At 41.8% G+C, this 22935-nt stretch overlaps 2 protein-coding genes across 2 annotated transcripts; both read left to right on the top strand.

Moving 5' to 3' along the window:
- The first annotated feature begins 2810 nt into the window (after window positions 1–2810).
- Window positions 2811–6453, top strand: LOC103638817 (lysosomal Pro-X carboxypeptidase). Its single transcript, XM_008661627.4, has 10 exons — window positions 2811–3536; window positions 4047–4227; window positions 4339–4472; window positions 4681–4793; window positions 4963–5086; window positions 5221–5388; window positions 5505–5657; window positions 5722–5801; window positions 5908–5957; window positions 6073–6453. Exons 1-10 carry the CDS (start codon window positions 3072–3074, stop codon window positions 6204–6206), a joined length of 1602 nt encoding a protein of 533 aa, XP_008659849.1. The 5' UTR covers window positions 2811–3071; the 3' UTR covers window positions 6207–6453.
- Window positions 6454–10541: 4088 nt separating this feature from the next.
- Window positions 10542–22625, top strand: LOC103640153 (lysosomal Pro-X carboxypeptidase). The gene is made up of 10 exons (XM_008662789.3): window positions 10542–11018; window positions 13930–14101; window positions 17863–17996; window positions 20104–20216; window positions 21261–21384; window positions 21528–21689; window positions 21784–21936; window positions 22035–22114; window positions 22232–22281; window positions 22378–22625. The coding sequence occupies exons 1-10, from the start codon at window positions 10542–10544 to the stop codon at window positions 22509–22511; spliced, it is 1599 nt and encodes a 532-aa protein (XP_008661011.1). The 3' UTR covers window positions 22512–22625.
- Window positions 22626–22935: the final 310 nt, after the last annotated feature.

Below are 22935 nucleotides of genomic sequence, written 5' to 3'. Positions count from 1 at the left end.
TTTTATGTATTACTAGATTATGTTTCTATTTTGCAACTTATAACACGCTCTTTAACTTGCTTCCTTATAATAAAAATATAGCACATAAATATCTCCTTCATATAGCTAACAATAGTATACAAATATATTCTATACAAAATCATATTATCTTAATTGATATTAGTCTAAATTACAATTATTAGAATGAAATTCAGTTCCAAGCATTCAAACGGGGTGCTAGAGTAATCCTTTTAAACATGCTACTCCCATGAACTTAATTTTGTGTGTTTGTTTAATTCCTAGAAGCTTTCCTGTTTAAATCTTGCTGTTGTGACTTGTGAGCGGTAAAAAAAAAACAATATGAACAGACGATCTCGTCCTTCGTGCGTGGCGTCGACCCAGCCGAATCATCCAGCAAAGCCAAATGATAATAAAGTTCGGAAAAAATTGACACACAACGTCCTACGCTGCTAAAAGTTCAGATGCACTTTAGCAATTGGCCCCGCGTGTAATGACCAAAGTTTAAAGTGATAGAAAACTTAGACCCCCACGTGCACTGACCAAAGTTAAAAGTGATAGAAAAGTTACACCCTAAGATCTACTCGAGTCCCTAATTTTTCAATTTGATAAAGCCTCGATGATAAATAGTACTACCTTCGTTTTTAAATATATGACATCGTTGATTTTTTTTAAAAAAAACTTGTTTGACCGCTCGTCTTATTCAAAAAAATAACGAATTATAATTTATTTTGTTATGATTTGTTTTATCACTTAAGATTGTTTGAGCATGACTTAAAATTTTACATTTTTAATAAATATTTTGAATAAGACAAGTGGTTAAAGTTTTTAAAAAAGTCAACAATGTCATGTGTTTAAGAACGGAGGGAGTACTTAGAATCTGATCAGAGGATGAGAGGAAGGAGGAACTATGGTTATACCTCCCTGTCCTAAGTCTGTAAGGATCTGATGTCTCCTAGAGAGGAGTGAATAAACTACTTGTAAAAACTAAGCTCCAAAAATAATCAGAACTACAAGCGGCAGTGTTGTTTGACACCCGGCACTGCCGCATCGCGACACTGCCGAACAATTGCACGACATTGTTGCGCATGCTAACTTGGTCTGATTGACTTGAAACTTACTGAGTAACAACTATAATAGGTAAGCACTAGTTTCTTTGAATATGATGCTTAGTCTAAAACTGTAACAGAAACAGTAACAACAATCTAGGATAACAAATTATGTATATGAATACTAAACCCTAGATGTATGGACTGAATTGAGCAAAGTATATTGAATAGCAGGGACACAGCGGAATATGTATGTTTAATTGAAACTCAAATCTGCTGCCAGGAACTTGCCTAGCACTGCCGCTCCTCGGCACTGCAACACTTCACCCGCACTGTCGCTCAAAGTTGAATGCTCAAAAACAGTTGTGCCTGCAAGCAACACTTAAATAGGGACTTGTAGTGCTAAGCCCACTAAATATATGCACTTAAAAATATGCAGAACCAAGTATATCTAGTGGAGAGCAAGTAATGCAGTTTAAAATGTAAAAGAGACAAAATACAAGGATTTATTCCGTGGTTCAACTTGCCTACCTCCATGTTGTTTTATATCTAGATTCTGATGGTAACCAGCCAATGGAACAAAGGAATGAGGGAACGTCGCCAATGTGAGACGACGAACCCGAACTCTGCTTTTCATGAGAACCTACCCACATGTAGATTTCGAGAACCAACCATAAACAAATTCCGCCCCCATGCAAGAAGAAAACGAGCACTCCACCTTTGTATAACGTGCTGGGAGCCAAGTCGTCGCCGACTGGTGAGCCACCGATGCCCGCACTGCTACCACGCACCACTGTGCGTATGCACTTTCTCCGCACCGTCGTGCCCATGCGCCATCGTAGGAGACGCACGTCGCAAAGGGAGCCAGGTCGCAGAGGTTCTCACTAGCCCTATGTCAAAACTGCACCAATGACATATAAGACCAAACTCCATGTGTCATTGATTGGGTAGTTAAAGTATAGATTTAAGTCCTGTTCGAAACCACTAAAAGTAATAGTTAGCCGTTAAAATTTAGTTGGGAAGTTTAGAACGGGTCACCTAATAAATCGGCTAACTATTAGTTATACCCCTCAAACAACCATTAGTTGTAAGCTGTCTCAACCTAACTAAAACTAACTAACAACTTATTAGCTGGCTAACAATTAGTTATAGATGTTTGGAACAGAGCCTAAAAACCTCCACGAATGTTGTTACACATGTTTAGGGTTGGTAATAGATCACGGTCCAAATGTTCATTTACAATAAGTTATAGTTCTTAATAAATTTTAGTTGAAAAATAAATAGAAATAAAGCCCAATTCTAATCTGATTTGATTTTCTTAAATTTTATACTAGTTGGTTGCCCGTACTTTGCTACGATTGTTATATATCATGTAAATATGTGTTAGAATATTTATTCAAATATAATTATTGTTTATTTTGAAACACTAAGGTACATGTGCTTTGTTGGTTAGTCCCAAATTTCTGAAGCAGTGTGGCGTGGGTTCGAGTGCTCGCTCTGCACTATTTTTTGTACGGTGTAGTAGCTGCGCGGGCACAATCGGGTGCTTGGCTGGCTACGCGAGCGAGAAAGCGCTGCACGGGCGCTAGACGTGGGACCCAAGGGGCGTGTGGGGCGGGAGAACCGGTCGGAACATGTGGGGCGGACCTAGAGTAATAGAGTAGTGTAGATTATAAAATTTAGAGCGCCTTAGTACCCTATCGTCCATACGCGTGTCAGATGATATCCATATGACCACATGGATGAAGTCGCTTCAAGTTATGCGGCGCGAGAGCTTTGCCCGATCCAACCAGCAACTAACAAGCATACTGCGCCAATTCGGAACTTTGCTTGTGTCACCATGCCAGACACACAACGCAACCCCAACAAGGTCAACCAGACAAATCAGCAGAAGCTACGAAACTGCACGGCAGCCTCCTTGCTCGTGCGCCTTGTCATTACTGCACATGACAAGAAAAGTGGTGCTAAAGAGAGCAAGCGGGACTGAAGGGGAGAGAGAGACTGAGAGAGAGGGAGCTAGCAACAATGGCGGCACCTACTGTGCTCGCCTTCCTTCCGCTTCCGCTTCTGCTTCTCGCAGCCTTCTCATCAGCATCAGCCTCAGCGCACCCCAACTCTTTCCGGCCAATCGTTCCCCTGCGTCTCCAGGCTCTTCTGCAGCAGCAGCAGCGGCGGCGAGCGAGCTCGGACGCCAAGCTCGTCTCCGCGGCCGCCGACGGCACCAACAGCACGGCGCAGCCGTTCACGACGCACTACTTTCCCCAGGAGCTGGACCACTTCACCTTTACGCCCAACGCGTCGATGCTCTTCCGCCAGAAGTACCTCGTCAACGACACCTTCTGGCGGAGGCCCCGCCGCGGCGGCGGCGGCGGCGCCGGGCCGCTGTTCGTGTACACGGGCAACGAGGGCGACATCGAGTGGTTCGCCACCAACACCGGGTTCATGTTCGACATCGCGCCCAAGTTCGGTGCCCTTCTCGTCTTTATCGAGGTATAAATACATGATACATCCATCGCACATGGGCGCCCAAGTTTGGTTAAATCTTAAAATTACGAACAATAACTTCTGATTATGGGATTTGGAAACAAACAAGTAATATGCGAATGTCTCTACTTGAAAATACTCGTAGAAAAACTCATAAACATGTACTTCGTCCCTTTCAATTTATAATCCGTTTGATTTTTTCTACCACAAATTTAATTAGCTTGTCTTATTAAAAAAATCATTATTATTATTAAATTTTAGTGTGATATCGTTTAGATAAAATATATTTTACATGTGGTTTTAAATTTTTTATTTTTCTAAATTTTTAAATAAGACGAGCCAATAAATTTAATAAAAAAAAGTTAAACGAATTATAAATTAGAATGAACGAAGTAGGATTTAAAGAACAAAGGGACTAACAGATGAAGACTTACATCGAAGACTGGACAGACAGTGCACACGCATTTTAACCCGAGAAAATAATCAAGGTCGAAACAAACATTTCTCCATGACCAGCATCGGTTCTACGGCGAGTCACTGCCGTTTGGGGACGACTCCTACAGCTCAGCGGAGACGGAGGGTTACTTGACGTCGACGCAGGCGCTCGCCGACTTCGCCATCCTCATCACCGGTCTTAAGCGAAACCTCTCGGCGGAGACCGCGCCTGTAGTCGTCTTCGGCGGCTCCTATGGCGGCAGTAAGTCATCGCTAAACATAATTATTACCAGGCATAAACGTATTGTGAGCTAATTAAGCTCGCCCTTTTTTTTTCTTCATGTTGTGCCTGATCCCCACTGCTTGCTTGCAGTGCTGGCTTCTTGGTTCAGGCTCAAGTACCCCCATGTCGCCATAGGGGCCCTGGCATCCTCTGCGCCAATCCTACAGTTCGACCACATAACGCCATGGAACAGCTTCAGTGATGCCGTCTCACAGGACTACAAGGTACTCCTTTTTGTTTCAAGATGTATGTCTTGATTTGAACTTGCATCAATTTGGCGCAGTTGATGTTAATGTGTTTTTCTAAAAAATATGATCGAAGTGGGTTAGGATAAAACCAAAACAACTTTCATTTTAGAGTGGAGTACTTTTCATTTTAGAGTCCTAGAGGACGAGCTGCCAGCTGATTGTGATTTCCAACTAATGTTTGCAGTCCGAGAGCTTGAACTGCTTCAGTGTGATCAAGGCAGCCTGGGACGTGCTCGATGAGAGGGGATCCACTGACACAGGGCTCCTGGAGCTCAGTAAACTGTTCAGAGCCTGCAAGTAAGTTCATTTCAATCTTCATATCTAATCCTACATCCAATTCCTGCCCTGCTGAGTGTCTAGTTCACTAGCCCGTATGAACTATGGAACCACGGACTGGTGAGCCCGTGTATCTTTCAGTGTCTGCTATAGCAAGTAGATGACACTGTTTCTCCACTCAAATTTTCAGGAGCGTCAAGCACGCTGATTCGATTGCAGGCTGGCTACAGACGGCATTCACCTACACTGCCATGGTGGACTATCCAACACCGGCCAACTTCCTGATGGATTTGCCTGCCTACCCCGTCAAGGAGGTCCTCCATTTTACCTGCCCAAACACCTCTCCTCTCCTTCCAACAATTCCCCCTCCATCTGCACGAACAAAAATTGCGCTTCTGTTGCACCTACTGAAAACATGTTGTTTAGTTTCTCACGAAAGCCTATCCAGATGTGCAAGATCATCGACGGGTTCCCGGCAGGCGCCGACATCCTGGAAAAGGTGTTCGCGGCGGCGAACCTGTACTACAACTACACAGGAGACCAGGCCTGCAACCAGATCGAGTCTGATTCTGACGACAGCTCCAGTTCTCTTGGGCTCAGTGGCTGGGGGTGGCAGGTACTACGCGCAACATATACATATAAAACTGAAAGATAGATAGCTAACCAGCAGTGTTAGCGACAACACTGAGAGAAGCAGAGATTGTGACGTACGTACATGGTACATGTATGTAGGCTTGCACAGAGATGATCATGCCGATGTCGACCTCAAACGCCAGCATGTTCCCGCCATCCAGCTTCAGCTACGAGGACACGTCCAATGCCTGCTTCCAGTCGACCGGGGTCCGGCCCAGGCCGCACTGGATCACCACTGAATACGGCGGATATGTAAGCGTCGTTTTCAGAGTTTCAGTAGTGTACGTACAAGCCCTTCACTGGAAACTTCCTGCAGAGAATCGACAAGGTGCTCAAGAGGTTCGGGAGCAACATCATCTTCTCCAACGGAATGCGAGACCCGTGGAGCCGAGGCGGGTAGGTCCATCTGTCCGTCTCAGTTTCGGTCTCCATCGCTTCATATATATATAATTTCGGTCTCTGTCTCTGATGGCGTATGGGTTTACTGTTCTACGACAACCAGGGTCCTCAAGAACATCTCGTCCAGCATCGTCGCCCTTGTCACGGAGAAAGGTGAGCATGGAAACCTCAGGAGGAAGAAGAAGAAGAAGAAAAAAAATGTAAGATCGTTGTGGCATTTTTCGCTGTTCACTTACGTGCAGTTACTTGCCATCGCTTTTGTGGTCAGGGGCGCATCATCTGGACCTCAGATTCGCGACCGATGAGGATCCGGACTGGGTTACAGAACAGAGGAGGCAAGAAGTTGAGATCATAGAGGGATGGATAGACCAGTATCATCGAGACATGGCGCAAGTATCCTAAAGGAGTAAAGGTGCTGTGTTGCAGATTTACAGTTACAGTCAAGACAAGTTCACGTCTGGTCTATGAAAAAGAAAACATAAAAAGGAAAAGTTCCTTTATAGCGCACAGGACAATCACAGGGACATTAAGATGATAAAAGGTGAAAAGCCAGTCCAATTGTTTCACTTATCAACATAAGCTGTAAAACTTGAACACTCTTGGACGAATCATGAATGAATTGTTACACGATGCTCAGTGTTTTTCCCCCCTTCCTAGCCCCCAATTTGTTATTTGTTTTTTCTATTTTCTTCCTTAGTATATATGTAGCATATATGAAAAAGGGGGAACAAGGATCAGGTGTTTCTAAAGCCTTGAGCACCCAAATTCATTTCACACCTTAGTTATAGTAATCCATACTGGTTACGGCTGAGTTATGTACACTAGAGTTGTGTTAATTCTTTCTGAGTAATTCCTGAGCAGTAGAGATGATGTACCTAAAAGTTTGTTTGCTGACTCCACTAAAATACCATACTTTTTGCAACACTAAAATTTGGGTGTTAAACATGTTTAAAAAAAAACGATACTTTATTTCACGCATGCTCACAAATTCGGTTGCTGGATAGACTAGGAGACATTGGATATGGTCATATGCATGGATCCTGCAGGGGGTCTAAAATTAGGATGTGAAGAGGGGAAAACTCCAAGATGCACTAAAAATGAACAAAAAATGGATCCTGCAGGGTCCAAGCGTTCTCGTGTGGCATACCTATTCAATCCTTAGATCTAAGAGCATCTCCAAAAGAACACTAAAACCAACCCGAAAACGTGTTTTGGGGTAGAAAAGCAAAAAAAACTCCATCCAACAGTTCCCCTTTCCTTCTCCAAATTTTTAGCGTCCCGCATCCGAGCTTCACTATCCCTCAAATATTCGCGAGCAAAGTTGTTCCCCAATCCCCTCGCCGGCCTCTTGCTCCCTCGCACCGCGCATGACGTCGGTGACCGACCCCGACACGTTCACCAGCTCGTCCTTGTCATTGTCCTCGGTGAACAGCCAGTGGGTCAGGTAGTCGTCGTTGTCCTCGTTCTGCGATGGTTCCGCCTCGTGGGCGTCCAGCTTCATGGAGAAGCTGTAGCTGGAGGACTTGTAGAGCATGATGGCTTTGTGTTCCTGCCGCCATCGTCTTCGTCACTATCATCCGCGGCGGCGCGCTGCAGGCCGCCGTCTGCTTCCTGCTGTACCATGATGGCGGAGAGAAGACCCTATGACGACGTGAGCTCTTTTAAATGTTTAAGGGACCGGTTATTAGCATTCTGATATGAGTTTAGTTTTTTTTTGGAGGAAATTTTTTTTCGGCAGCCCCCAATATGATGTTTTGGGGAACAATTTCTTAAGAAGCTCTTGGAGTTGCTCTAAGATTGTTATTATTTCTTACTATGCGTAGTGATGTATTTTAAAAGCCGTCAAATGTTACTCTATAACTGATAAGTTATAAAAGAGGTTTCGAGTATGCCATAAAATATAGGTGAGACGTGAGCGGATCACTATATAATTTACCCCTTGTATATAACGAGAGAGATATGTACATGCCTCTTGATATGGTCGGACTAAGAAAGTACATGTCCATACCAACATGATTATAGAGTTAATTATGATATGACTAAATACTTAGTCATAAATTGTAATCCACTATAAGATCGAGTGAAGTGTTAAGCTATCACAAGGGTGGTCTAACTCTTGCCTTGAGTTCAGAGTAACACTAAATGAGTGCCCCGTGCGTTGCAACGGAAATATATAATACCATGATAACTTATATATGAAATGTGTCTTATATTGTTATAAGAAAATGTTTCATAATTCATTTGTGATCCTAGCCATACATAAATTTTGTTATTTTAATTTAACTGTTCCACTACTACATTGCAACCATCAGTATCATACAGACTTCGATATATACCATGATTTGCATGGTCTCATCATTGGAGAGCACGTGCCACACCTACCGGTAGAAGTTCCCTCGTACATCGTCAGTCATCAGGCATGCACCACCATACATGTTTGCTTAAACAAAAAGGCAAGTGTATGCGTTTGTGAAGAGAATTAAAGGCAGACCAGCACAAAAGCTACCTCGGCGATGACAAGTGGTCATTGCTGTCGGTCCTCCTCTGTGTCACCTCTGTCGCCAAGATGACGTCATAGTCTTTGATATAGTAGTCGTCGAACGCGCGTGACATGGCGAGTACTGATGACTTTTGGCTGGACTGCTAAACGAAGTGCACCCCGGGCTCATCAGCGAGGTAGTACACCTAGCCGTTGCACCTCCAGATGTGCTACTCCTCTGCATACATCTTATTCGAGGATACTCACACAACATCAGCAACAGCCGTCGTCCCAGCGCACAAGAATTCAAGGCCGGTCAGTAGCGACTTACGTGGCCGGTTGAGCTTCAGGTGGATGATGAGCTAGATGGCGTGACGGTGCCGTCGTCGGATGCGGTGCCCAGAACAACCCGAGAGTCGCCGGTGTTGGCGACGACTATGAGGTCCCCCGTTTGAATATGGACAACGGTGTAGCCGCTCTGGATCGCGTCCAAGCGACGGCTGCGTCGGAGCTTGCTGAACATAGCGACACATGCGGCCAAGTAGGACTGCTTTCAGAGGTCGAACTGGCAGTCGCCAAGCTTCTTCTCATCGTCGATGAGCGACGCCAACGCGAGCGCCTCCTGCCAGTGGTGTTTGTTTGGGGTTTCCAAGTAAGAAACATGGATTCATCTTTGGCGTTGGTTTATGAAAATGACTCACAAGTCAGATCCATGGAAAAAATATTATGGAGAATAAATGTCACACATATAAAAAAGGAATTTAAGTTGAAAACTTATTCAAACAAAAGAAGTTGCATGCAAGACTCTTCTTTAAATACTACTCTCTCCATCCAAAAATATAATTCGGGAATCTCGTTGATAATTATCTACTACTACACATTGTGCAAGGGTAGCAGGTGAGCTTTGGGAGAGATGTAGATATTTTTACTGTAACAGATATTGACATAAACATGTGATGTAGTGGTAGCTACAAGCACATTTGCGTGAGAGGTCGTGGGTTCGAATCCCATTAGAGTCACATTTGTTTTTTTTAATTTTAATTTAATTTTAGCTAGGCGTGTGATGCACGTGGGAATGAGAATGAGCTTTGCGGAGAGGGAAAATGAGAAAGACAGTTGTGTTTTTTTAATTTAATTTTAGCTAGGCGTGTGATGCACGTGGGAATGAGAATGAACTTTGCGGAGAGGGAAATGATAGAACACAGAATGACAGTCTACCCCTTACTGCCTTAATAGGTAGTAGAGATATGGAAAAAGGGTCAAGTCGTATTTATATCAAAGTTCGGTTGGCGTGGGATGCACGTGGGAATGAGAATGAGCTTTGCGGAGAGGGAAAATGAGAAAGATAGTTGTGTTTTTTTAATTTAATTTTAGCTAGGCGTGTGATGCACGTGGGAATGAGAATGAACTTTGCGGAGAGGGAAATGATAGAACACAGAATGACAGTCTACCCCTTACTGCCTTAATAGGTAGTAGAGATATGGAAAAAGGGTCAAGTCGTGTTTATATCAAAGTTCGGTTGATATGACCTTCATATGTATATGAGATTTAATAGGTGCTGCTAGGCGTCACTATTGACTAATGGCTCCCAAATATTTTTCAATCGTGATCGTCTATATATGAACCTAACAGATCATCCAGGGTTACAGGCATCCAAGGTACCATTTTCGTCTCTCCTCTCGCTACTCATATATGGTACTAGCACAATAGCGTCGCGTCGTTTCATCTTTTCGCACGGAGATACCGTAAAAGTGTTGCTGCTAGTGGTGCGGTATTGGTCGATAATGAATATGAGAAGCAAGAACCGATATATTGTGTTGTTGATATACGAGAATATGCTTCCACTTTATCATCGTGTTCTTGTTTTACTCCACGTCTCCGCTATGCTTCTAGCGTTAACGATCTATAATTATTTACTCACATATATATTATCTTGATTGAACACCTAATAATCCATTACATAGGTGGGATTCTAGCGGGGAGCCTGTGCCACTAGGCTGGGCAAAGCCGTCGACGAATTTCAGAACTTCGCTTGTGTGTCACTGTCACCAGGCCATCAGACCAGACGCCTAGTCGTCATGCGACCTCAACAACGCTGATCGGCAGAAATTAACACGCGCCAGCAGCCTCGTCGTGATCGTGACCTCCTTGTTCGTGCACCTTGTTATTATAAATCACACGAAGGGTGAGTGTGTGATGCTAATAAAGAGAACGCCGCAGGCCCGCAGTGAAGGAGAGACGGACAACATCAACAATATATGGCGACACCTCCTGTGCTCGCGTTCTTGCTGCTTCTCCTCGTTTCATCCTTTTCACATGCATCAGTCGCAGCGGTGCTCCCAGCACACTCCAACCCCAACCCGTTCCCGACAACCACTCCACTGCACCTGCAGGCTCGTCGGCAGCAGCGTGTGCGTCAGCCAAACAGCCCGGCGGACGCTACTAAGCTCGCCGCCGCCGCCGCCGATGACACCGGTACCACGGCGGGGCCGTTCACGGTGCACTACTTCCAGCAGGAGCTGGACCACTTCTCCTTCACGCCCAACGCGTCGACGGTGTTCTATCAGAAGTACCTCGTCAACGACACGTTCTGGCGGAGGCCCGGCGGCGGCGGCACGGCCGGGCCGCTGTTGGTGTACGTCGGCGGTGAGGCCGACATTGAGTGCATCGCTCACAACGTGGGCTTCATGTTCGATATCGCGCCCACGTTCGGCGCGCTCCTAGTCTTCGTCGAGGTACAAATACTTCACGTTGCCGAGTGCAAAATCATCTTAAAACTCTCGCATGACAAAATAAATATGAATAATTGTGCCAGTACCTCTATTTTAGGGTGTAACTAGAGATTTACTCTTGTTTTTAGAGTTTGCGTGTTTGCCATTAGTTTTCTATGTCCCTACTCCGTTAGTTGTAAGTTGTAACTAACGATGCTAAGTCTCGATAAAAATACAAGGGACAATTGCGCCATTACCCTTATTTTGAAGTGCAACTGCAATTTTACCTTTATTTTTTAGACTTTACGTGTTTTTATAGAAATTCAAATTATTTTTGCAAACAATTCAATTTATTTTGGACAACAATTCAAATTATTTTACAATAACTTGAATTATTTTATAAATTTTAAAATTAATTTGACAAATTATTCAAATTGTTGTCGAGAGGCAAAATAATGTGAATTATTATCATTTTTTTATTTTGAAAATAATTAATTTTTTTTGCAAACTAATTTGAAATGTTGCCAAAATATTTCTATTTTGAAAATAATTCAAATTATTGAAAAATAATTTGAAATGTTGTCAAAATAATTTGAATTGTTGTGGAAATAATCTGAATTGTCATAAAAATATGTAAGGACTAAAAACAATACAAAATTACAATTACACTTTAAATAGGTGCACTAGCGCAATTGTCTCTTGTCTTTTTTATCAAGATGTAACACCGCTAATTACTACTAACAAAATAGGGGCACACCATAGTTTGTTATGAAAAACAAGGGACAAACATGCAAAGTTTAAAAAGTAGGGACAAATTTGTAGTTATATGCTATAAAGAAGCAATGACACAATTACCCTAAATAAAAAATGGATATAACTTTCAAGAGACGGATAATTGAGCAAATACAAATTACATAATTTATAAAACATAAATAGAAGTTATATAATTCATGAAGCTATAAAATAATATAATTCATAAATAAAATATAATGCTCTATTAAATTATTTTGGAGCTAATTATAGGTCGAACTAGTATGGATTTTGACCTCATGTTGAAGGATACAAAGCTTGTGTGGTTGCTTCAAAACTGATAGTTGGTGCTATAGTGAATGACTCAACTATCTCATAGACATCTATGATATGCTCCTCTACGCTCATCCTCAATGATCATATTATGCATAATGATATATGTACGTAGGATCATATCGAGTACTTGGTAGGAAAAAGAATGACTTGTGCTAGCGAGAATATGGAAGCGAGCGTTGAGGATTCCAATGCTCTCTATGTCCTTTTGCACGTCCTTCTAGTATGCAGTAAACATATGTTTCTTTGAGGTCTACAAAAGGGGAATGGTCTTCATAAACACTAGCCATCGGGGTATATGCCAACAGTGAGATAGCACAATTGGTTGTACTCATATCCATTCACCGTAAAGTTCGTATTTGATATTTGATGCTTCTCCCTTGATCATGTCAGTGAACAATGATGATTTGTTAAGCACACTGACGTCGTTATTTGACCCTGCTACCCTAAAAAACATGTCAAATCAGTAAGACATAAATGACAACCTTGTCGAGCATGATGGTTATGGATTTAATGTTCCCCTAATAAACTGCCATTTTCAATGGGATATAGTTCCTCCACTTCTAATACATGCAATCTATACATCATATCATACTATAAAATTTCTTCTCATTCATAGCTAAAGACATCTAAGATCGTCAATAGCGGGACGATGACTATACTCCTCATTAGAATATGAAATGACACACATATAGAAATGTTCAAAACACTACAAGGTGGAGCTTTTCTCTATTTTGATATACTCATTAATGGAGTCAACAACGTTAGCATACACGAGCAAGTGGAGGGTAGCTGTGCATTTTTGTGGGGGAGAAACCACTACGGTTGAGTGCATCGACTCTAAAAGTAAAATAGGGGGAATGCTCACTCAACCCGTCCAAGATTTTTGTGGGGGGAGAAACCATTGTGGTTGAGTAACTTCATCAAAAGAATAGCAAAGGGTAAACACTCGTGTCATTGAAGTAGTCTTGCATTAGCTTGTTGTGGACGACTTCACGATCTCGGTACATGTAGCTCCTCTGCTGCATCCTTCGTCTCTCTCTCATTGAACCACCACATTCATCATAATTTGATGCAGCACATCGAGTACATCTTTGGCGATCTCAACATTGGACCCCAAAAAGACATGGCGAGAGTTGTTTGGTGGAGTAAAAGAAAAGTGAGAGGAGTGAAATAGTAAGTGGTACAAGTGAAATGGAGAGTGAGGGATGTGAATGAACCTAAGCACCCCTTCCATTTATAGCCGGATTCTATGATTTTTTTAAAAAAGTTATATTTTCGTATTTTTTAGACTTTAAACAATTCAAAACGGCTAGCTGATGTGGCTCACGTGTAGACCAATCGAAACACACTACATTGCTAAAGTTGGTCGATATCGACTGGTTCAGATCGATACCGACCAATAAGGGTCGGCCACCTCGAATTGATAGATAGGTATCAACCCGATCATCCAGTGCGTCAGCCGATATCGATCAACATCGTCTCCAATGTCATCGATACTAACAAAATCAACCGGTTGGTAGGTCCATCGACCCGTCGACCGGTGTTGGAGTTGACCCGATATGTACAGATCGACGCCGAATAAACATCAGCGATCTAAGACACCTGCCATAGTGCTTATTGTTGTTGTCTTCCTGGTCTCCATGGACCATGGTATAAGAAATCGATTCATCAGGCTACCAGTCCTGTAGATTCCCCTTACAAGAACGCAACTAAATTAATGTAATTGATTTTATATTTCTAATACAGATACATTCTAAAACCAAAGAAGCTTTCATTATCGCAGTTCAGTTACCATTATGGTCTATTGACGTTTGCATTTTTATGTCATCATTTCTGCTACCATGATCAGCATCGGTTCTACGGGGAGTCGCTGCCGTTTGGGAACAACTCAGCGCAGGCACTCGGCTACTTGACGTCAACGCAGGCACTCGCCGACTTGGCTATCCTCATCACCGATCTTAAGCGGAACCTCTCAGCCGAGACATCACCCGTAGTCATCTTCGGTGGCTCATACGGCGGCAGTAAGTCATTTCTGAACCATGCAAACGGTTAATGTGTTTATCAACACACTTATTCTCAAAACATTAAGGATCCATACTAAGCTACTCCCTCCGTTTCTTTTTATTAGTCGCTGGATAGTGTCAGCGACTAATAAAAAGAAACGGAGCCAGCGACTAATAAAAAGAAACGGAGGGAGTATGTCCTAGTTATAAAACACTACCAAAGAGTCGATAGAATTTTTTTGCATTGTTCGCATAAACCAATGTTTCACCCGTTTAAGCACCATGTAAACACTACACTACGATATATTGTTCTCATTCAATCCTTATTTTATCTTGTTTATTAATTGTTCGTTTAGCCCCATTTATTTTTTCTTTTACTCTAAATAATAGCTAAATAGTAGGTGAACGATTGTTTACCATTTAATATTTTAAAAAAACAATATTTACAATAATGGAACCTAGTTACTAAATCACACTAAGATAAAATCAAGTCTATCAAAAGATTCAAACAGTATTTCTCAAGAACACATAATAAGCAATGAATCTCTACTACTATTCAGAACGGAAGGTGGACACCTGATGCTGCCACGGCTTCACCCCCGCGCTGACACACTGGGTCCGCCCCAGACGCCTCTTGCCTCGGCATCGTGCCCTGTTGGCCCCACACTCAGCATGCTCTCAGATATTGCCCTATGGACCCCAGCACTCAGCCACCACCAGACCACACGTACCTTAGTTTTTAGAAATAAACAATAATTATATAAAAAATAGTGCAAAACGAGCATTTGAACACACGCACCGCCACATCTCTACTACTATTAAGAACGTAAGGTGGGCAACTGGTGCTACCATGGCTTCGCCCCGCGCTGACACACTGGGCCCGCCCCCACGCTCAGCATGCTCTCAGCTACTGCCCTATGGACCCAGCGCCCGCGCAGCCACCACCAGACCACACATACCTTAGTGTTTAGAAATAAACAATAATTATATAAAAATAGTGCAAAGCTAACATTTGAACACACGCACCACCACATCTCTACTACTATTAAGAACGTAAGATGGGCACCTGGTGCTACCACGGTTTCACCCTATACTAACACACTGGGCCCGCCCACACGCCCCCTGCCTCGACGTCGGCGTCGTGCCCTATTGGCCCCATGCTCAGCATGCTCTCAGCTACTGCCCTATGGACCCAGCGCCCGCGCAGCCACCACCAGACCACACATATCTTAGTGTTTAGAAATAAACAATAATTATATAAAAAAATAGTGCAAAGCGAGTATTTGAACACACACCCCTACTCTAGAAATTTAGGGCTAACCACCAGACTACACATACCTTAGTGTTTAGAAATAAACAATAATTATATTTCAATAAATATGTCAATACCTATTTATATGTTATATTTAGGGGTCCGTAGCAAAAGCATGGGGCAACTGGCTAGTGTAATGCTTATGAATGAGAGTTGGACAAGAAAAAACATATTGTTTTTGTGGTCTCGATTAGTTGCCACTCCGTCCCAATCCATACACTAAGGGCTAAGCTCCCTTGAGTTTAGGATGCACTATAAGTACACATCCTCCACTTTAGAGCCAAGCTCAAAGCTAACTAGGAGTCTTCCAATAATCACCTCCATATACAACATCACCTAGCTCCCCATCTATAAGTGATGGCAAACTCCGAGTGCAACAAATTTTGATCTTGAATTGATCAGCCTCCTAGCAAAGATCATTCCTAAACACTCTCCTTAACTGGATGTGCACTCAACCTTGTCACATTGCCTCTACGCATGAGTAAACCATCAAAGGAATCAAGAGAGCACCAAAAGAACCAGAGAAGATATATAGATCCTAGATGTTGGAAAATACTACAAACAAAAGTTAACATAGGATGATCCATCATGCCTCACTAAGGGACACCAAATTATTTAGTGGCCTTTTCCTTCCTGCTTTTCTAATAGTCAATGTTGAAAATTCATGAATATTCTTCAACATACGATATGTTGTTGCCACTAAGGTAACTAGTGGACATATGGTGCATATCCATATCCAACTTGACCTAGCCATTGCATAGAAACATTGGATGATCTGTCGGTCACAATAAGGTATCACCAAATCATAATGTGCACTCCAACAAGCATGTCCACATTGAAATGATCATGCCTTACACTCTACATGTTTTCGACACACTTGATAAACTTTGCTCGAAGTACCTCCCATGTGTGCATCAAAATGCTCTTAACTCTAACTTTGATCAAGCTATTAATCTCAACCCCATTCGTAGTGTGGAAAAAGATAGACAAAACATTAATAGTATATCTAAGTGCTTGTAACACCAAGTCGGCACTTAGACACTAACTTGTTATAAGCATTCATGAATATTCTTTTGCCATGCACTAAATCCATCACCAAGGACCAAGAAAACAAAAGTTCAAATGTGAGTAACTCTTCATCATTAACACTACAAAACAAATTTATCCACATAAACTTGTGTCATCACCATAACCCAAACTAGGAGCCTCAAATGGTCAACCTTAGCCATGCAATTAGGATGTATGTTATCTTAACATAGCTTATTATCTATGAGTCGAGGACATAAGTTTGTGCTTGTGTGTGTAGTCTATTGGACCAAGTGCATGGTATTTCAAAAGGGTGGTGATGGATAAGAGGTAATGGCATGAGCGGTGGGGCCTATGGGTCATGTTGATGAAGATATAGAGATCAGGGTAGTGTGACAAGATGTGATAGATTTAGAAAGAATTCAAGTGGGTGGCATAGATGTAGGGCATTTGATAGCCCCCACCCATCGACCCATACATCCTATCTTGGATGGCATTGTGTGTACTCTACTATGACCAACCCATCATCATTTGGTCTAGTTCGATGAGGCAAACCTAGTGATGGGGCTATTGATGATAGTCAATGTGACACACTGACACTGCATCGAAAATACGCTTATGACCTAGCTCCTCACACAAAACTGGCATGCATACAAATAGAACCTTTGGTACACTTTTGTTCTCATTGTATAAAAGGGTTAGTGTAGCCCCAGGCTTACATGGAGCTCTTGTCACAATAGACGATACAAGGTGAGTAGGATATATAACAGTGCGATCAATGTTATTGTGTAGAGGGAAAATCATGGTGAGGAATATGAAGTTGGTAGGTATGTCCATGCATCACTGGCTAGACCAAACATGGATGCCATGCGACAACAATGCATATGGGGGCAGTGAATGGATAATAGGGTGGACCCAAGAGTGTGTATGGCGGTGATGTAGTTAGACCAATGCGAGTTGTGGGCCACAAGGTTGGAAAATGTTGGGTGATGTGTATGGATCAGAGCGAGAAGAGGAGGAGATGACCCACGGGGAGGATAGAGTAGAGGGAGATAGGATGGTTTTATGTTAGACCGAAAAGATAGAGGGATGGGTTTGATCATATAGTGGGTTATGAAAAAGGGCAAGTTTATGTTTTTGGATTTGAAATTTATCATAATGGTTCATACCATCAATGGTTAGCCTAGACAATCAAGGCACTCATGCATGCACATCATTTTGTTTCAATGCATTTGAAAAAAATCAAATTTCTAATTTATTCCTATTGGAAGAGTTGAGCCTTATTTGCATCAAATTAAACTAGTTCGTTGTAAATTCTATATGTTTAGGTTTCTTGATTTTTAGAACTTGTAAAAGGGAGTGATATAGACATAATGTGGGGTAATTAAACTCACCCGTTTTTAATTCATGTTGTTCTTGATCAAACACTTGTTGTTTGTAGTGTTGGCTTCGTGGTTTAGGCTCAAGTACCCCCATGTCACCATTGGGGCCCTCGCATCTTCGGCACCAATCCTACAGTTCGACTACATAACACCTTGGAGCAGCTTCTATGATGTTGTCTCACAAGACTATAAGGTACTCCCTTGGCTCCAAGATATATCTAAATGTTAGAAAACTTGCTACTATAAAAATATTTTCAGAGATAACAAATTTATTTATAAAGATGATCATATTGTGAAGGACCAAAATTGCGACTAGAGGGGAAGGAGAGACGAGAGCCGATTAAAATTTGTTGCTAAAAGCATACCCAAGAGTCTTTCTAAAATTTACTCTTTAAATTTTATTTGGATTGTTTTTAGTAAAAATCATTTTCTATATCTACGTACTCTTCAATAACTGTTCTATATCCCGTGGACACTCTATAGAGTCATCATCGCTCTCCATCTTTAACTAGCAAGAAACATGAAATAGAAGTTTTTTATATTTGGGGATCTAACTAAAGAGTATGTTGGAGGTACTTTTTCACCAAAATCTCTATTCCTATAAATTAGAAAAGTCCATTGATGTTGCCTTTGGAGTATATCTTGGGTACAACCCTACATATCTCTCTTCTAATGGCGAATATGACTCACGCCAACTAGTGATGTGTCGACCATAGAAATTATTATGAATTTGTTTAGGTATCATGGAAGAAAAATAGCAAAGCATGAATTAATTGAGTTACTAATGAATCGACAAATAAAATCTCTAAATGACTAAAGATATAAAATCAACATTAAGCTCACTAGACAGAAAGTATGCAAGAGATACTACTCAAACAAATCAATATGTGCATACAACATTCTATTTCTCATGGAATTAATGTTGGCGAGGAACAGTAGGAACTGCTTAAAAGTAACAACGAAGATATGTATTGGTTACTATCGAAACTCATGTAAGGAATAACAATAGGACAACATGATTAAGGTAAAGTCTTTGAGCCCAGGTTGAGGTGATGTACTCCACCATGAAGTCACCTCCACCGCACGGTTCACCTTCATCTATGCAAGTGCCCTAGTCGCACTGGACCTTTTCATCGAACACCACATTGTACATTACATGAATGCACTTTATGATGAGGTCATAGGTAAGGTAGGCCTAGGATATGTGCTCATGGCCAATGAAGATCATCTTGCATCTATGATCCTCGAGGTTTGACAAACAAGTGCAGCATCATGTTTCACATGTAGATGATGCAACTGAACATGTGGATCTAATGTACAACGAACTTCTTCTCATGCCACGGTCATCGGAAACCTCACCCAAAAGCCATATAGGCAATCCTTTTGCCTTTAGTATTCTCCTTGTTGTTGCCACCACATTATCACCACCACACCATTTTGTTGAGAGTTGTACTATGTGACGAGTTGACGTCGCACCCCTTCATCGGTGCAGTGTTCCACAAACTCAGTTGAGGTGAACTCCCCTCCACAATCAATGTGGAACACCTTAAGCTTTATCTCGGATTCACCTTCTGCCCATGCCAGGATGTGTTTGATGGCGACTGTTGCACGATCCTTCAAAGGAATCATAGCTACCCACATATACCGACTGAGCTCATCTAATAGCAGAAGGAAGTACTTGTTTCCTCCTGGTGAGGCCCACATAATTGGACCATACAAATCACTATATGTATCAGCTCCAAGAGCTCCTGTGCACAGTGCTTTGCAAAACTATGAGCTTAAACTTACTTTTAGAAAATACTTATCTACTGCAAAACTGTATGTTGCTTTAACATATATAATTTTGGTATAAAGTTCATCTCCATCAACTTCATATGAAAAAGTTATAATTTTAACAAATATCTAAAAGACATGTCTCTTAAGAGTGTTGTTCTTGCTAACTGGTTTCTAGAGGTGATTCTCTAAGAAAATCTACCTCTAAGCCATTTACAAGATAGTCTTCTTATGATGCATGTCTTTATAAATAATTAATGTTGGTGTTTGTCTGGGCCCGCCTTACCATTTACAAAGATGGTACCTAAAAATGTTCACCTCTTTTAATCTGGATCTGTTTTCTAATAAGTTTTTAGTAGTGTAACCTAGCATATATCTGGCATTCCATCATTGAATAATGTACAAAAACAAACCTCATATCCTGATATTTATCTGATTATTAATGCTATGTTATTCTTTACTTTATCTTAGGATAAATTATTCCATCTTCTCTTAGATATAACTGGTCGTGACTTTCAATTGTGTAGTCTGAGAGCTTGAACTGCTTCAGTGTGATCAAGGCAGCCTGGGATGTGCTGGAGGAGAGGGGCTCCAATGGCAACGGGCTCGTTGAGCTCAGTAAATTGTTCAGAGCCTGCAAGTAAGTTCATTTTAAACTCAAAATAGTCTTGTGATTGTGAGGGGATGAAAGCTCTATTGCTAATCTTAGTCCTACCTGCAAGTAAAATATGAGTATTTGATTATATTGTCGGGAAAAAAATATATGAGATGGCTTGCAATCATTTTTGTCTTTTCTTGTCATATTTTTTGAATGTGATGGTAATAGCTCCTCATCTCAATTAAGAAGAATAATAGAATTTACTCAGTTTTAAGGAAAATCAGGCCTAAAACCTACACAGGATGCACAAGCAACCCAGACAACAGCAGCCCTATACACACAAAGCTCATCCAGAGTCATCGCTGCCGACCTCAACACAAAGGACAAGTAGCTCCGACTCCTAAGACGGGCAACACATGGCTGAAGAAAACCCAACGACGTCTACACCCATGCAACAACATAGAAGGAGGAAGACCACGGTGCGCTGTCTTGCCAAGCCTCGAGACACCCCACACGAGGCAATTTTGATTCTTCACCAACGAGACTTCCAATCTTGATCCTCTGCCTCGCCCCTAGCATATGCCCAACCCGTGCCCGTGCGGGTAACGGGTACCCGTGGGTTGTCCGTGCCTGACATTATTATGACTAGATACATAAAATTCTAATTATGTAATAGATTAAACTTGGAATAAGACAATAGATAAATAAATTATGTATGACCACAATGCAAGTAACTTGAATTTCAAACTCCATAGTTCACTAGAATATCACAATCACAAGTTTATTGCCTAATCATATACTAGCAAATCGGGATTTAAGAGGCACACAATATAACTGAGCCGGGTATATTTTACCCACAGGTTTGTAGGTTTGGGTAGCTTAAGAATGTATCTGTATCCTCAAACCCGATGGGTACAACTTTGTTCCTATTAATAAACCTATGGGTAAGAAAATTAACCATACCCGTACCCTAATAGAGTAAAAACTTATCGGGTTTCAATTCAGGACTTTGGGTAGTGAACCAAACATACCCTGAAGTCTGCTATAACTTAACTTTGTGGCATTGTTTTTTCACTCAATTTTTAGGACTGTGAAGTACGCTGATTCAATTCGAAGGTGGCTTCGGACAGCATTCGTCTCAATTGCCATGATGGACTACCCAACACCGGCCAGTTTCCTGGAGAATTTGCCGGCCTACCCCGTCAAGGAGGTTCTCCATTCTAACCGCATCCTGCGACCACTTCTTCCATTCCAACAAAGCTGCCAAATCAAAGCCTGCTTGAGCAAGAACAACTACTGCACTGTTCTACTGAACACATGTTATACATTGCTCATGTAAAACTACTTGTCTAGATGTGCAAGATCGTTGATGGGTTCCCTGCCGACGCGGACATCCTAGAGAAGGTGTTCGCAGCGGCGAGCTTGTACTACAACTACACAGGAGACCAGACCTGCAACCAGATAGAGGACGAAGGCAACCCCCGTTGTCTTAACCTCAATTACTGGGGATGGCAGGTATAAACAATTAATAATGAACTGAAAGACAGGTAGTAAAATGTTAGTGACAGCACTGAGAACCAGAGATTGCGACATACTCCTATATGTGTAGGCTTGCACAGAGCTGATGATGCCAATGTCATCCGCAAACGACAGCATGTTCCCGCCACACACCTTCAGCTACGAGGACAAGGCAAATTACTGCCTGCAAACGTTCGGGGTTCGTCCCAGGCCACATTGGATCACCACTGAATATGGTGGATATGTAAGTGTTGCTTCAAGAGTTTCAGTGCGTGTACATACAAGCCCTTAGTGGAAACAGTTGTTGGTATATATAATGTAAATTGACCAACCATCCTGCAGAGAATTGATGAGGTGCTCAAGAGGTTTGGCAGCAACATCATCTTCTCCAACGGAATGCGAGACCCATGGAGTCGAGGCGGGTAGGTCTAGCTAGACCAATTCATCATTGTCGGATAATTCGCCATTGAAGCTTCAATCTGTCAGATAACAACTGTGCTTGGGTACACCGTAATGGTGTACTCTTCTGTTGCAATCAGGGTGCTCAAGAACATCTCGTCCAGCATCGTTGCCCTTGTCACAGAGAAAGGTGAGCAAGAGATTTGCTGGAAGAAAAATTTTGTAAGATCATAGTGGCATTTTTTTCAAAGTTCACTAATGTGCTGTTACTTGTCCCGGTGGTCAGGTGCTCACCATTTGGACCTTAGGTCTGCAACCAAAGATGATCCAGACTGGGTTACAGAACAGAGGAGGCAAGAAGTTGAGATCATACATGGATGGATAGATCAGTATTATCGAGACATGGCGCAAGTATCCTAAGGCTATTCCTTAACGAGAGTTTCATCTTTATGTTATTTCCAATACTACCACACCATCAAGAGTGAGATGAAATAAAGAATGAAAGATGCACTTTCAAAACAAAGTTTCACTTCATGATTTTATAGGCTACCACGTGAATTAAATGTTGCATCTAAATGACTAAAATGTTTGGAATAAATGGAAATGCAACAATTGCTCCCAATGGTGGTTTCATGTGTTTTCCAATGTCTTGGAAATGAGTTGTCACGATTTCATGGTGATGAAACTACTTCCATCCATTCATAATAAATATGCATGGTGCCAAGTCATCCAAAAATCTGAGGTGGCATTCTAATTAATATATGAAATTCTTCGTAAACTACTACTAAGAGTAGCCTAATAGTATTGTTGTTGTGTTAGGTCAAGACATTTTTTTGTGCCAAAA

The sequence above is a fragment of the Zea mays genome, chromosome 9 (genome assembly GCF_902167145.1).
Source record: "Zea mays cultivar B73 chromosome 9, Zm-B73-REFERENCE-NAM-5.0, whole genome shotgun sequence".
Classification (NCBI taxonomy): Eukaryota; Viridiplantae; Streptophyta; class Magnoliopsida; order Poales; family Poaceae; genus Zea; species Zea mays.
The sequence above is the reverse complement of the archived record's forward strand: the minus strand, read 5'-3'. Positions and strand labels throughout refer to the sequence as shown.

What these genes read in the sequence shown, in the direction of transcription:
- LOC103640153 (XM_008662789.3), top strand. Translation starts at nt 10,542, where the DNA reads ATGGCGACACCTCCTGTGCTCGCGTTCTTGCTGCTTCTCCTCGTTTCA. An exon ending in CGGTGGCTCATACGGCGGCA is followed by an intron (nt 14,102 to 17,862) that starts GTAAGTCATTTC and finishes TGTTGTTTGTAG; the next exon opens with TGTTGGCTTCGTGGTTTAGG. An exon ending in CCACTGAATATGGTGGATAT is followed by an intron (nt 21,937 to 22,034) that starts GTAAGTGTTGCT and finishes ACCATCCTGCAG; the next exon opens with AGAATTGATGAGGTGCTCAA.
- LOC103638817 (XM_008661627.4), top strand. Translation starts at nt 3,072, where the DNA reads ATGGCGGCACCTACTGTGCTCGCCTTCCTTCCGCTTCCGCTTCTGCTT. An exon ending in AAACTGTTCAGAGCCTGCAA is followed by an intron (nt 4,794 to 4,962) that starts GTAAGTTCATTT and finishes TCAAATTTTCAG; the next exon opens with GAGCGTCAAGCACGCTGATT. An exon ending in CGCCCTTGTCACGGAGAAAG is followed by an intron (nt 5,958 to 6,072) that starts GTGAGCATGGAA and finishes TTTTGTGGTCAG; the next exon opens with GGGCGCATCATCTGGACCTC.